This window comes from Melospiza georgiana, chromosome 18 (assembly GCF_028018845.1).
Source record: "Melospiza georgiana isolate bMelGeo1 chromosome 18, bMelGeo1.pri, whole genome shotgun sequence".
Lineage (NCBI taxonomy): Eukaryota > Metazoa > Chordata > Aves > Passeriformes > Passerellidae > Melospiza > Melospiza georgiana.
In genome coordinates this window covers 944,453-956,479 of record NC_080447.1, presented here as the reverse complement: position 1 = coordinate 956,479, position 12,027 = coordinate 944,453, and the positions used below count along the sequence as shown (strand labels likewise).

General features: G+C 48.6%; 1 protein-coding gene across 1 annotated transcript in view; it reads left to right on the top strand.

Moving 5' to 3' along the window:
* GLT1D1 (glycosyltransferase 1 domain containing 1) overlaps positions 1–12,027 on the top strand; it is a 36,795-nt gene extending 24,768 nt beyond the window's left edge. The window contains exons 9-12 of the mRNA XM_058037222.1: positions 620–663; positions 2,720–2,840; positions 6,421–6,519; positions 11,744–12,027. Of these exons, the coding sequence (XP_057893205.1) occupies positions 620–663; positions 2,720–2,840; positions 6,421–6,519; positions 11,744–11,890 (411 nt within the window). The 3' untranslated portion in view covers positions 11,891–12,027. The remainder of the gene's footprint in view (positions 1–619; positions 664–2,719; positions 2,841–6,420; positions 6,520–11,743) is intronic.

Sequence of the window (12,027 nt, the reverse complement as noted above, 5' to 3'; positions counted from 1 at the left end):
GTCTGCACTTCCAGCTTTCCTTTTGTTCATTCCTATAATGAAATCTGGAACAGCAGCTAATTTTCAGCAGCTCCGTATTCCAAGAATAGGAGCTTATGAAACTTCAAAAAAAAGTTAAGGCCACAAAACTTTAAAGTTTTGTTTAAAGCATTCAGCTTCCTCTCAGACCTCCTTTTGGGTTTTTTACTCACGACTGTTTGTTATTTACTGGGGTTAGAATTTTGTGTTTATTATTTACTGGGGATTAGAACTTTGTGTTTATTATTTACTGGGGATTAGAATTTTGTGTTTGTTAGATTTCCATCAAGTTTTTCTGCCAGAGCATGTGAGTAGCATCCCTGTGAGTGTCCCAGCTGCAGCCAGGCTGCCTCCTGAGCCCCCGGAGCCCATTTTTACTCAGTGAGTACAGGGACAGTCCCTGGGCACATCAGTGCCCTGCCCCTCACTCACACAGGACGTGTCACACCAGGCCTTGGACACAACTGAGTAACACATCTGTGGGATGATTTAAAGCTCAGCATTTAAAGTATTTTAGATTTAAAATGTGCTAAACTCTATTTCTCTGGGTGTTTCAAACACGAGCTGCGGTGCCACTGACTCTGTGTGTGCTCCTGCCCAGGTTGATCCACTGTTCAGCAGTGAAGTTGAGGAGAGAGTTAAAAGGTAAGGAGCTCATGTTCCAGCTGCTCTGTGCTGAAGGCAGGCAGCTGGTTTGAAAAGGCAGCCCCTTTTTAAATCCTGTAAATACCAATGGGTGTCCCTGCACTTGTAAATAACTACAAATGGGTGTCCATGCACTTGTAAATAACTTAAATACCAATGGGTGTCCTTGCACATATAAACACCAATGGGTGTCCCTGCACAGGTAAATACCAATGGGTGTCCTTGCACATATAAATACCAATGGGTGTCCTTGCACATGTAAATAAATATCAATGGGTGTCCCTGCCCAGGTAAATACCAATGGGTGTCCCTGCACAGGTAAATACCAATGGGTGTCCATGCACATGTAAATAAATACCAATGGGTGTCCCTGCACAGGTAAATACCAATGGGTGTCCATGCACATGTAAATACCAATGGGTGTCCCTGCACAGGTAAATAAATACCAATGGGTGTCCCTGCACAGGTAAATACCAATGGGTGTCCATGCACATGTAAATAAATACCAATGGGTGTCCCTGCACAGGTAAATACCAATGGGTGTCCATGCACATGTAAATAAATACCAATGGGTGTCCCTGCACAGGTAAATAAATACCAATGGGTGTCCCTGCACAGGTAAATACCAATGGGTGTCCCTGCACAGGTAAACACCAATGGGTGTCCCTGCACAGGTAAATAAATACCAATGGGTGTCCCTGCACAGGTAAACACCAACGGGTGTCCCTGCACAGGTAAACACCAATGGGTGTCCCTGCACATATAAATACCAATGGGTGTCCTTGCACATATAAATACCAATGGGTGTCCCTGCACAGGTAAATACCAATGGGTGTCCTTGCACAGGTAAATACCAATGGGTGTCCATGCACAGGTAAATACCAATGGGTGTCCCTGCACAGGTAAATACCAATGGGTGTCCCTGCACAGGTAAATACCAATGGGTGTCCTTGCACAGGTAAATACCAATGGGTGTCCATGCACAGGTAAATACCAATGGGTGTCCCTGCACAGGTAAATACCAATGGGTGTCCCTGCACAGGTAAATAAATACCAATGGGTGTCCTTGCACAGGTAAATACCAATGGGTGTCCATGCACAGGTAAATACCAATGGGTGTCCCTGCACAGGTAAATACCAATGGGTGTCCCTGCACAGGTAAATACCAATGGGTGTCCCTGCACAGGTAAATACCAATGGGTGTCCTTGCACAGGTAAATACCAATGGGTGTCCTTGCACAGGTAAATACCAATGGGTGTCCTTGCACAGGTAAATACCAATGGGTGTCCTTGCACAGGTAAATAAATACCAATGGGTGTCCCTGCACAGGTAAATAAATACCAATGGGTGTCCATGCACAGGTAAATACCAATGGGTGTCCATGCACAGGTAAATACCAATGGGTGTCCCTGCACAGGTAAATACCAATGGGTGTCCCTGCACAGGTAAATAAATACCAATGGGTGTCCTTGCACAGGTAAATACCAATGGGTGTCCATGCACAGGTAAATACCAATGGGTGTCCCTGCACAGGTAAATACCAATGGGTGTCCCTGCACAGGTAAATACCAATGGGTGTCCCTGCACAGGTAAATAAATACCAATGGGTGTCCTTGCACAGGTAAATACCAATGGGTGTCCCTGCACAGGTAAATACCAATGGGTGTCCCTGCACAGGTAAATACCAATGGGTGTCCTTGCACAGGTAAATACCAATGGGTGTCCATACACAGCTCTGTGGGACTGACAAGGCTATCAGGAGCCTTTGGCATGGAACAGTCTCAGAGCAGGAATTCCCGACATTGAACATTCTAGAATAAGCAGTGTGCTGATGCTTCGGGTTAAATCACATCTGATTGAGTCTGATTTGGATTTACACTGACAGAGCCATGGGAGGGTTTGGCTTGGCTGCAGGGTGATGCCCAGTCCCAGCCTGGCAGCCTGGGCAGGGCCGGCCCCAGCCGTGTGCGGGCTGAGCTCAGGCAGGGCTGGGGTCCCCGGCAGCCTGTATCTGTGCCCCGGGTCCCCGCAGCCGTCCCTCTGTCTGTCCTGCAGGGCCCCCGGGACGCGCCTGCTGCAGGAGCTGCCCCAGCCCGAGCTGCACGCTGCCCTGCGCTGCTGCCTGGCCCTGGTGAACAGCTCCAGCTCCGAGGGCATGTCTGCTGCCATCCTGGAGGTGAGGCACCTGCCGGGGCTGTTCTGAGAGCTGTGCCCTCAGTCACACCCTCTGTCGCTGGGAATGGCTCTCAGTGCTTCATGGACACATGCCAAAGCTAGGCAGGCAAAACTAAAACATTTCCTTTTTCAGGTGTTAGCAATTAAGGTTTTCTTCCCCTGAACTGACAGTTTGTTGTGCTTTCTCTATTTGTTTTTAAAGGATAGAAGGTAATTTTATCAATCCTGCTAAATTAACAATGCAGACCTGAGATGCAGAAATCACTCTGATTTCCTGGGGTTGTCACTAGGTTTGATTCAACACCCACTTCCTCATAATGCTGCTGGAATGGACTTTCATTTATTTTTACATCCCTTCAAAAAGCAATCTAAGAGCTGTATTTGGTTATTTAATTCTGAAATGATTAATGAATGAATGACACGCTCAGTTAATCCTTTTGCCATTAGTATTGAAAATTAATAACCAGTTTTATTTCATACCTGTCAAAGTAGGGCACTGCTTAGTATCAAGTGCTTTCTCAGGAAAAAATAACTGTACTTGAAGTGAAGTTCTTTGGGCAAATGCCTTTCATTATTCCATTTGTTGGGTGGGTGCTGAATGTTGGTTCATCATGAGCACAGAAATTATCACACCATTTGTATGTGGTTATGTAGTATAAATGAGCCTCCCATTTCTGTTTGTAATGAGTTGCATTTCCAGCATTTCCACTCGTCTGAGATTCCTCACGAGTAAGAACCAAGGGAGCATCACAGGAATGAGGCAGGGCAGGTGCTGGTGGGACAGCACAAGTGCATTTCCACCCCAAATGCCAAGCTCAGAGGTGCATTTCCATCCCAAAGATGCATTTCCATCCCCAATGCCCAGCTCAGAGGTGCATTTCCATCCCAAAGATGCATTTCCATCCCCAATGCCCAGCTCAGAGGTGCATTTCCATCCCAAAGATGCATTTCCATCCCCAATGCCCAGCTCAGAGGTGCAGCTGCCCTGCACCAGCCCAGCTCTGTGCAGCAGTTCCAGGCTGTCACATCTCCAAGCCTGGGCTGTGTCAGGCCAGGCACACTGGGGTGAGCTGCAGAACCCAGTGAAGTTCAGTCTCTGTCACCACCTCCTCCTCACCTGCTCCGTGCTTCCCTCAGGGCTGCTCACAGAACTCTTGAGCAAAAACCAACCTGATTTATTTTATTTATTTATTTCCCCAGAGTGCCAGGGGCGGGAGGCAGGAGCCAGGCACACCAGAAGAGCTCTGAGCAGTGGCTGTGAGCTCAGTCTGGCACAAACTGTGCAGGCTCAGGGCTGGCAGGACATTGGGGCAGATTGCAGAGGGTTTGGGATTTCTGTGTTTGTTCAGTGGGATCTGAGCCGTGCTGATAAAGCCCTGCTGGAACACCTCTCTCTCCCAGAAATGGCAGCCCAGGACACTGAAGTTCTTTCCTGGGAGGGCCAGCAGCAGGAAGGGCCATCTGCTGACAGCTTGTTGGATAATAGGGCAGAAAACTCTGCATAAAACCCTTCTGCTCCTAGGCTGCAGAAAACAGGCTGGAGTGTGGAAATGCAACTCTCATTGTCCTCAAAGTTCAACATTTAGCAAGGTCATGAATGTGTAAACAGTATTTCAGAGTGAGATAAATATATAATAGATAAATGAGATAAATGTATAATCCCATCCAGTTCCACCTGCCTGGAGCTTTGGAGAGCCAGGAGCCGTCACTAATGACTCTGTCAGCTGGGTCTGAGATCTGAGCTCTGACTGGAACTGATCTGTTTGTGTTTGGCGTTGGACGGGAGAAAACAAAGCATTAGAGCAGCATTAAAAATGCATCTGCTCCTCTGAGAGCCCAGGAGCTGTGCACGTTCCTGGCCATGGGTGGTGGCAGAGGCTCCACTGCTGAGGTTCCTGAGTTCCCTCTGTCAGCAGGGTTTGCCCCTTCGCACTGGAGCCTTTCCCTGCGCTCTCAGGAATGCTCCAGCTGCCGGGAAAATTGTTAGATTCAAAACCATACATACAAAATTTGGCTTTTACCAACAAGAAGCCAATTAGAAATGGTAGAAAAGGAGGCTGAGCAGGTTCTGCTGTGCTGTGAGGCACAATCCACTCTTGGCCAACACGTGCAGCAGCAGCAGTGTGCAATAACAGCCAGAGCAGATCATAAAACACCAAAGATGAAGCAATATTGTAAAGCAAATTGAAGAGCCACCAAGAAGATGCATGGGCTAGAAGGAAGGAAATGAGGGACAGTGCAAAGACAGAGTGCTGAATAAACCCTGCCTTTGCTCTATCAGCCCTTGTTGCTGGCTGGAGATGTTACAGGGGAACATCCCCAGCTTCAGTTTACACCCTGCATCCTCCTGCAGGAGCAGCTAAACACATTTGCACTCAAAATAATGGAACAAAACAGATGGCCAGTGGACTGAAATGTTGTTTGATGCTATTATTCCTGGGAGCTAGGTCAGTAAATTATGCATCTTTTCAACAATGCAAATGGTTCTTTTTACTGCTTGGAAATAGCCTAAGTATCTAAATTAAATTTGAAGCCACTTCTTGCAGTAATTATTTACAGCCCAGTCCATTTGGTTGAGGCCAGTGGCATAAAGGCAGCCCTGCATCTGAAGTCTTTGGCCATCTGTCCTTCCTTTAGTGGCTGTAACTCACTGGTACCTGTGCATTTGGGGAGCTCAAGATTTTCCTGGGTAGCAGTTCCTGCCCTCCAAGTCTGAGCAGAACAAATGTCTTTCCCTTTAGAGTTTGGAAATGGCAGAAAATTAAATATTGGTGCTTGACTTCAATCAGTCACCACCTCTGCAGCTTCATTACTGTGTCTGAATGGCCCCAGAAATTCTGGCAGTTTCTGATACCAAGTGTAGAAGAGGTTTGATCATTAAGGGCTGTTATTTTTAGCTCCAACTGCTGCAAAGCAGATGTTTGTGCCAGGGTATGGAAATGCTGTGGTCAGACTAGTACACCTGCAGTGGTGATTTTAACAGTGATTTCTTGGGGATTTTAAATTATTAAAATATGTTGCTAAGTCCCAGCAGTCCCTTCCTGTACCTTATCAGCCTGGCTGTTTGTCTCTTCAGTTTTGTCCAAACTATAAAAAATCCTGGTTTTCTCCTTGGAGTTTTGTTTCCTTGCTGTGTGGACTGGAGCAAAATTGCTCCTCATGCAGGAGTGTAATGACAGCAATTAAAACTGCATTGACTCTGAGTGACAGGGAATCAGTATGAAACACATTGAAGGTCTGGGGGAGGGAATTTCTTCCCCATCTGACACTGTGATAATTGCACAGAATTAATATTTCTGCTTTTACATCAGTGCATCTCCAGGCTGCCCAATCCATCAATAGTGATTAAATCCAGAGCAGCAGAGCTGAGGGCCAGGCTTTGCTCACCTCAGAGCTGGGTTCTGGCTGGGTTCTGTGCCTTGGCAGGGCTCTCTGGGGAAGGGTATTTTTCAATTAAAAATCTGGAGTGGTGGGAAAGAGGTTTGGGTTGTTGTTTGTGCTTCTCTTATTAAAATCGTCATTGTTGGCACCTCAAAATCCACAAATCCTTACAAGCTGTTTCCTTTTCTACATTCCTGCAGGCAATGGATTTAGAAGTTCCCGTGCTGGCCAGGAACATTCCCGGGAATGCAGCAATAATAAAGCACAAGGAAACGGGGCTGCTGTTTTCCACTCCCCAGGTGAGAGCAGCGCAGAGGTTTGGGTTCATTTTCCATCCCATGTCTGTGGTCACCGGTGATCCCTGCAGTTTGCTCGCACTCTGCAGTTCAGGGAGCCCGGACTAGGTGTCAGCCTTGGGAAGCTTTCTGAGTGCCCTGGGTTCGAGTTCCAAAGCCTGCAGGAGATGCTGTGCCTGTGCCAGACTCCCCTTCAGGAATATCTGCAGCAGAACTGGTGTCAGACACCAGAGCTCACCGGGAGAATGAGCTGGAGCTGCAGATGACACATTTTCTGTAATTTCTAGCAGGCACTGTTAATGTAAAGTATTTTTAGAGGCAAGATATTGCTCAGTCAGAGAAATTAATGATAAAATTAAGCCAAGTGTTAGGATGAAGTCTCAGGGAAGTTAAGTAAGAGTGGGAAGAGAGGGAACACTACCCATTTTTAAATGCTGGAAATTTTCATTCCAGCATATTTTCCTGCATTAGGGCTCTGCTGTTACATATTCATGTATGCCATGGAAAATGACTCCCAGAAAAAGATTCCCTCAGAGTTTTATCCAACTCAAGATTAAAAACACATACTAGAATTCACCATTTGATAACTATGCATAGTAGAGAACATATCTTATTTATTTAATTTGTGGACTGTGTGATTAATGCATCCTCTTAAGTTGTGTTTCTGGAAGGTGAATCCCCTTGGTTGGTTTTGAAGATTTTAATAGAAAAACTCTTCCAATTCAAGTGTGGTTCTATAAGCACTGCTTATCTTCAGCTGTTTCTGATCTGAGGAGGGAAAGCTTTGCAGTACCTGGGGTAGGAGCAGTTGTGCCTGCTGTCTTGTGAAAGCCAGATTAGAGGGATATTAATTGGCCCTTATGCAGTGAGAATTGTTGTAAACGGTGAGTGCTGCTGGCTTTTCTTGCTGGAAGTGAGCTTCTGTGGCTTCCAGGAACACAGGAAATGTTGTGTCTCATCCTTGGCCATTTGGGTTTGGCTGGAAATAGCAAAGCCCTGGCAGTGCCAGCACTCAGGTGGAAACAAACAGTTAATGTGGAACAGTTTGTTCCTGACACTCCATCATTTGTGCACATCACTGAAATCATGGGCTGATCCTGCTGCTGCTTGGATTTGCAAGTTTATGGAATATTTGACACTGAGTTAACGGGACCTGAAGTAAAAAAAAAGTAAGAGATAAGAACGGGGCAATAAATAATGCAAAACTGTGTTAAAAGGGGAGGCACAGGAAGTTATTCAGCAGGCTGGGCTTCAGAATTACAGCTCCCATGTCTGTAAGAGCTCACAGAAGGACCTAAATAAAGAGAAGGAGGCAAATAAACCTCCAAGGGACAGAAGGGACCTGGGCAGCCCCTGTGAGGGTTTGGAGGGCTGGGAGCAGCAGCTCTGCTGTGCCATGGAGCTTCCCTGTGCCATGGAGCTCTCCTGTGCCATCCAGAGCAATCCTGTGCCATCCAGAGCTTTCCTGTGCCACCCAGAGCTTCCCTGTGCCCCCCAGAGCAATCCTGTGCCCCCCAGAGCTTTCCTGTGCCACCCAGAGCTTCCCTGTGCCACCCAGAGCAATCCTGTGCCATGGAGATTCCCTGTGCCATGGAGCTTTCCTGTGCCCCCCAGAGCTTCCCTGTGCCAGCTGTGGCAGTGCCAGCTCTCAGTTCCAGCCCTGGGGCAGCACACAGGGCCCCAGGTACCTGTGGCACTGCCTGCACACCTGGCCTCTGCCTCCCTGGAGATCTCTTTGAGAATCTCCTTCTTCTGCCTGCTCAAGCTGCTCTGAACTGCTTTAATTGCAGACTTACTTTCATGATATAAATAATATATTAACCATGCATCCTATTTTCATTATGTGTGAGCTGTGGCACCAGCACAGCTCTGGTGGTAATTGAGGAATTCTTCAGCCTGTTTTACTCAGGGCACTCATTTCCAGCTTTATCTCCTGCGTACCTGTGTTTCTGTGTCTCTGCAGAATATCAGGCAGGATTTATCTGAGGAGACACAGAGGAGTTGACATTTTCTTTAGGGATGATTGGTCCATTTGCCAGGAGAAAGCTGCATTGTGGATGTTGCTGTGTTTGTGTGGAGCTGCCCGTGGAAAGGGCAGTGTGAGGGTTTCTGCAGGGACAGGAGAGGATTTGCTCCCATTTCTCTGGGTCGTGGTCACAGCCGAGCCTCAGCTCTTCACTGTGCTCTGCCCCACCTGCACCTTCATTATCCCCACTCCTGGGGGGCAATGAGGGTTTGCTGGAGCATGGGTGGCCCCAGGTAGCAAGCTGGGGTGGAGATCACCTCCTTCACTTGGCCTCCTCAAGCCGTGCCCTTAGCTTCCATTGCTGAAAGCCATTTGTGGATTTGAGCCTTTTCACCAAAACTGAAGCTACAACAAAATATGGGAGTGCACAAATATTTGTGCAAATATCCCAGATAGAGCAGAACAGCTGCTGGAGGTGTGCTGCCTCCCTGCAATCACTTCATGTATCACAGGCTGATGGAAAAGCAGAATGCAGTGCTGCATTTCCTGCAGGAGCTCAGAGCTGTGCATGTCTGCTTGCTGCAAGTGCAGGCTCAGCACAGAGCCACAGCTGGAACTCAGTCACTTGTGGGCAGGGGAGACACCTGAGCATGAGCTCCCTGCTCCCTGAGCTCAGCACAGAGCCACAGCTGGAACTCAGTCACTTGTGGGCAGGGGAGACACCTGAGTATGAACTGCCTGCTCCCTGAGCTCAGCACAGAGCCACAGCTGGAACTCAATCACTTGTGGGCAGGGGAGACACCTGAGCATGAACTGCCTGCTCCCTGAACTCGGCACAGAGCCACAGCTGGAATTCAGTCACTTGTGGGCAGGGGAGACACCTGAGCATGAGCTCCTGAACTCAGCACAGAGCCACAGCTGGAACTCAATCTCTTGTGGGCAGGGGAGACACCTGAGCATGAGCTCCCTGCTCCCTGAGCTCAGCACAGAGCCACAGCTGGAATTCAGTCACTTGTGGGCAGGGGAGACACCTGAGCATGGACTCCCTGCTCCCTGAGCTCAGCACAGAGCCACAGCTGGAATTCAGTCACTTTTGGGTGGGGGAGACACCTGAGCATGAGCTCCCTGAACTCAGCACAGAGCCACAGCTGGAACTCAGTCACTTGTGGGCAGGGGAGACACCTGAGCATGAACTGCCTGCTCCCTGAACTCAGCACAGAGCCACAGCTGGAACTCAGTCACTCGTGGGCAGGGGAGACACCTGAGCATGGACTCCCTGCTCCCTGAGCTCAGCACAGAGCCACAGCTGGAACTCAGTCACTCGTGGGCAGGGGAGACACCTGAGCATGAACTCCTGAACTCGGCACCCTCACTGACACAGGCCAGGCCACGGCTCCAGGGTGAACCCCAAAAATCCCAGTGAGTGTCCCACTGCCCTCCAGGGATTGCAGTGACTGTGGGCTCCCACTGCAGGAGGAGGATAAAGCTGAGATGTCCTTACTCGCCACCTCCTGGGATTTTTCCATTTGCTTCTTCTCTCTCCTGCATTTTCTCAGATTTAAGGCTTTGGACTCAGTTTGGCATTTTTTCCTGAAATTATCCTCAGCCCTGAGTATTGTAACTGTGAATAAGGATCTCATTTCTTCTATCATTTACATGTTTCCAAGTTTTTGTCCTCCATATCCACAATTTAAAAGAATGCTAATAGGACTACCTGTCAAGAAATGTTACATTGCTGCTTCTGCTCTTAGGTAATTTACATAAATTACTTTAAAACATTACTTTAAATAAAATCCTCCACAGGAGCATAAAATTAAAGTTGGGGATGTGGTTCAGTGGGACCGGTATTTATCACTGTGACTTTCCGGGCAAGTGGATGAAGGCAGCAGAGGTCAGGTGAGACTTCCCCACCTGTCTGTGGTGTCTGTGGGGCTGGGTGAGCTCTGACAGACACAGAATCCCCCAGGGAAGGGCTGAGATCCCAGGTAAAGCAGCCCCAGGCAGGTGGGCACAGCTCCCCAGAGCCCAGCTCAGCCAGCCCTGCTCTGGGGTACAGTGAGAGCTCACTGCTCACCTGTGTGAGGAAAATCTCCTCATTCTCCTACCTGGGTGCAAGCCCCAGCACAGCGGGGCTCCGTGGCTCTGGGTGCTGAATTCTCCTGCTGCTCCGTCCTGGCAGGCAGAGCCCAGGCAGGGATCATCCCCTGCTCAGAGATTTCCCCATCAGTCGCATTGCTCAGTGCACTGCAGCAGCAAATTCACCCAAAAATCCAGAGTTTACCCAAAGATTCCATAGCTGTGGGGGTGTATGGGCACTCTGTGTGCTGGGCTGCTCAGGGACAGCTGTGTCCCTGACCTGGTGTTGATGAACCCTGCTCCTAGCTGGGCTATCTCCCTGCACAGCTGGCATTATTTATGTGTAAATCATGGATCCTCTGTGTCCCCATGCACTGATCCTCACTGCCCATTGTGTGCTAACACATTATCCCAATTTCCCAGTGCCACCAGAGCTGCTTCCCGAGCTGAACCAGGCCCTGCTCTGCACACAGCTGAGCACATCTGCAATCAGGCTGAAGCACTGGAAGGTGTCTCTTGATGGAAAATTAGAGCAGCTGCTCAGAACAGTTTAGTTCAGACATCAGATCCCCTTTCAGGTTTGAAGTTCACAATTTCTCTTGCCTGAAAGTCAGTGAGAGGCAGAGGAGCAGGCAGAGGACGGTTGTGAGCTCTGAGCTCTCTGGGTATTTTGGCCAGTGAAGTTCAAGGGAATATGTGGGGTTTTTTGGTGTTTGTTGAGCTGCCCCTGCTGTATCTGTACCTGCCCAGGTGCTGCGTGCTGCTCCCACCTCACACTGGGTTTGTGTTGGGACTTTTTAGTCTTACCATGAAATTCACTGAGGGTGCAGCAGCAGTGAGGTGAAAGTTGAGCTGGGCTGAGCTCAAACATCTGATGCCAGGTTACAGAACAGGCAATTCATTTATTGCCAGCCTGCCTTTCCAGCCATTGGGTAGGCAGACAACTTCTGTGTCATTAAATGTGAATTGTCTTTGATTTTTAATGTCTTAGTTGGTGGGCTGTGTAAAACAATACAATTATTATTTATTGATCATTTTTTATAAATAAAGTCTGGTACTTGACCTTGAGGAAGCACTCGGGACAGCTCCATGCCTTGCCTCACAGCTGGACAGTGCCAGCTACTGCAGCAGCATCAGGGCCTGGTCAAAGACATTTTAACTGATCCTTTTTTTCACCTTTTTTAGGAGTTTGTTGCGCTGTCCAAGAGTTTAATGAATGACCCCACTCTGGAAAAGGAAATTGTGACCCGGGCCAAAGAGTACGTGGAGCAACATCACTCCTGGGAAGGGGAGAGGAAAACCTACCAGAGCCTGGTGCAGAGACTGCAGTGAGCTGCAGGGCCAGCAGAGCCCTTGGTGATGGCAGCGTGCTTGGGTTGGGGTTCCTTGGGTTCCTCCTGAAAAACAGCCAGACATTGTTCAATAGAGGAACAGCCGGAGCAGAGCTGCTGCAGGGCCAGGCTGAGCCA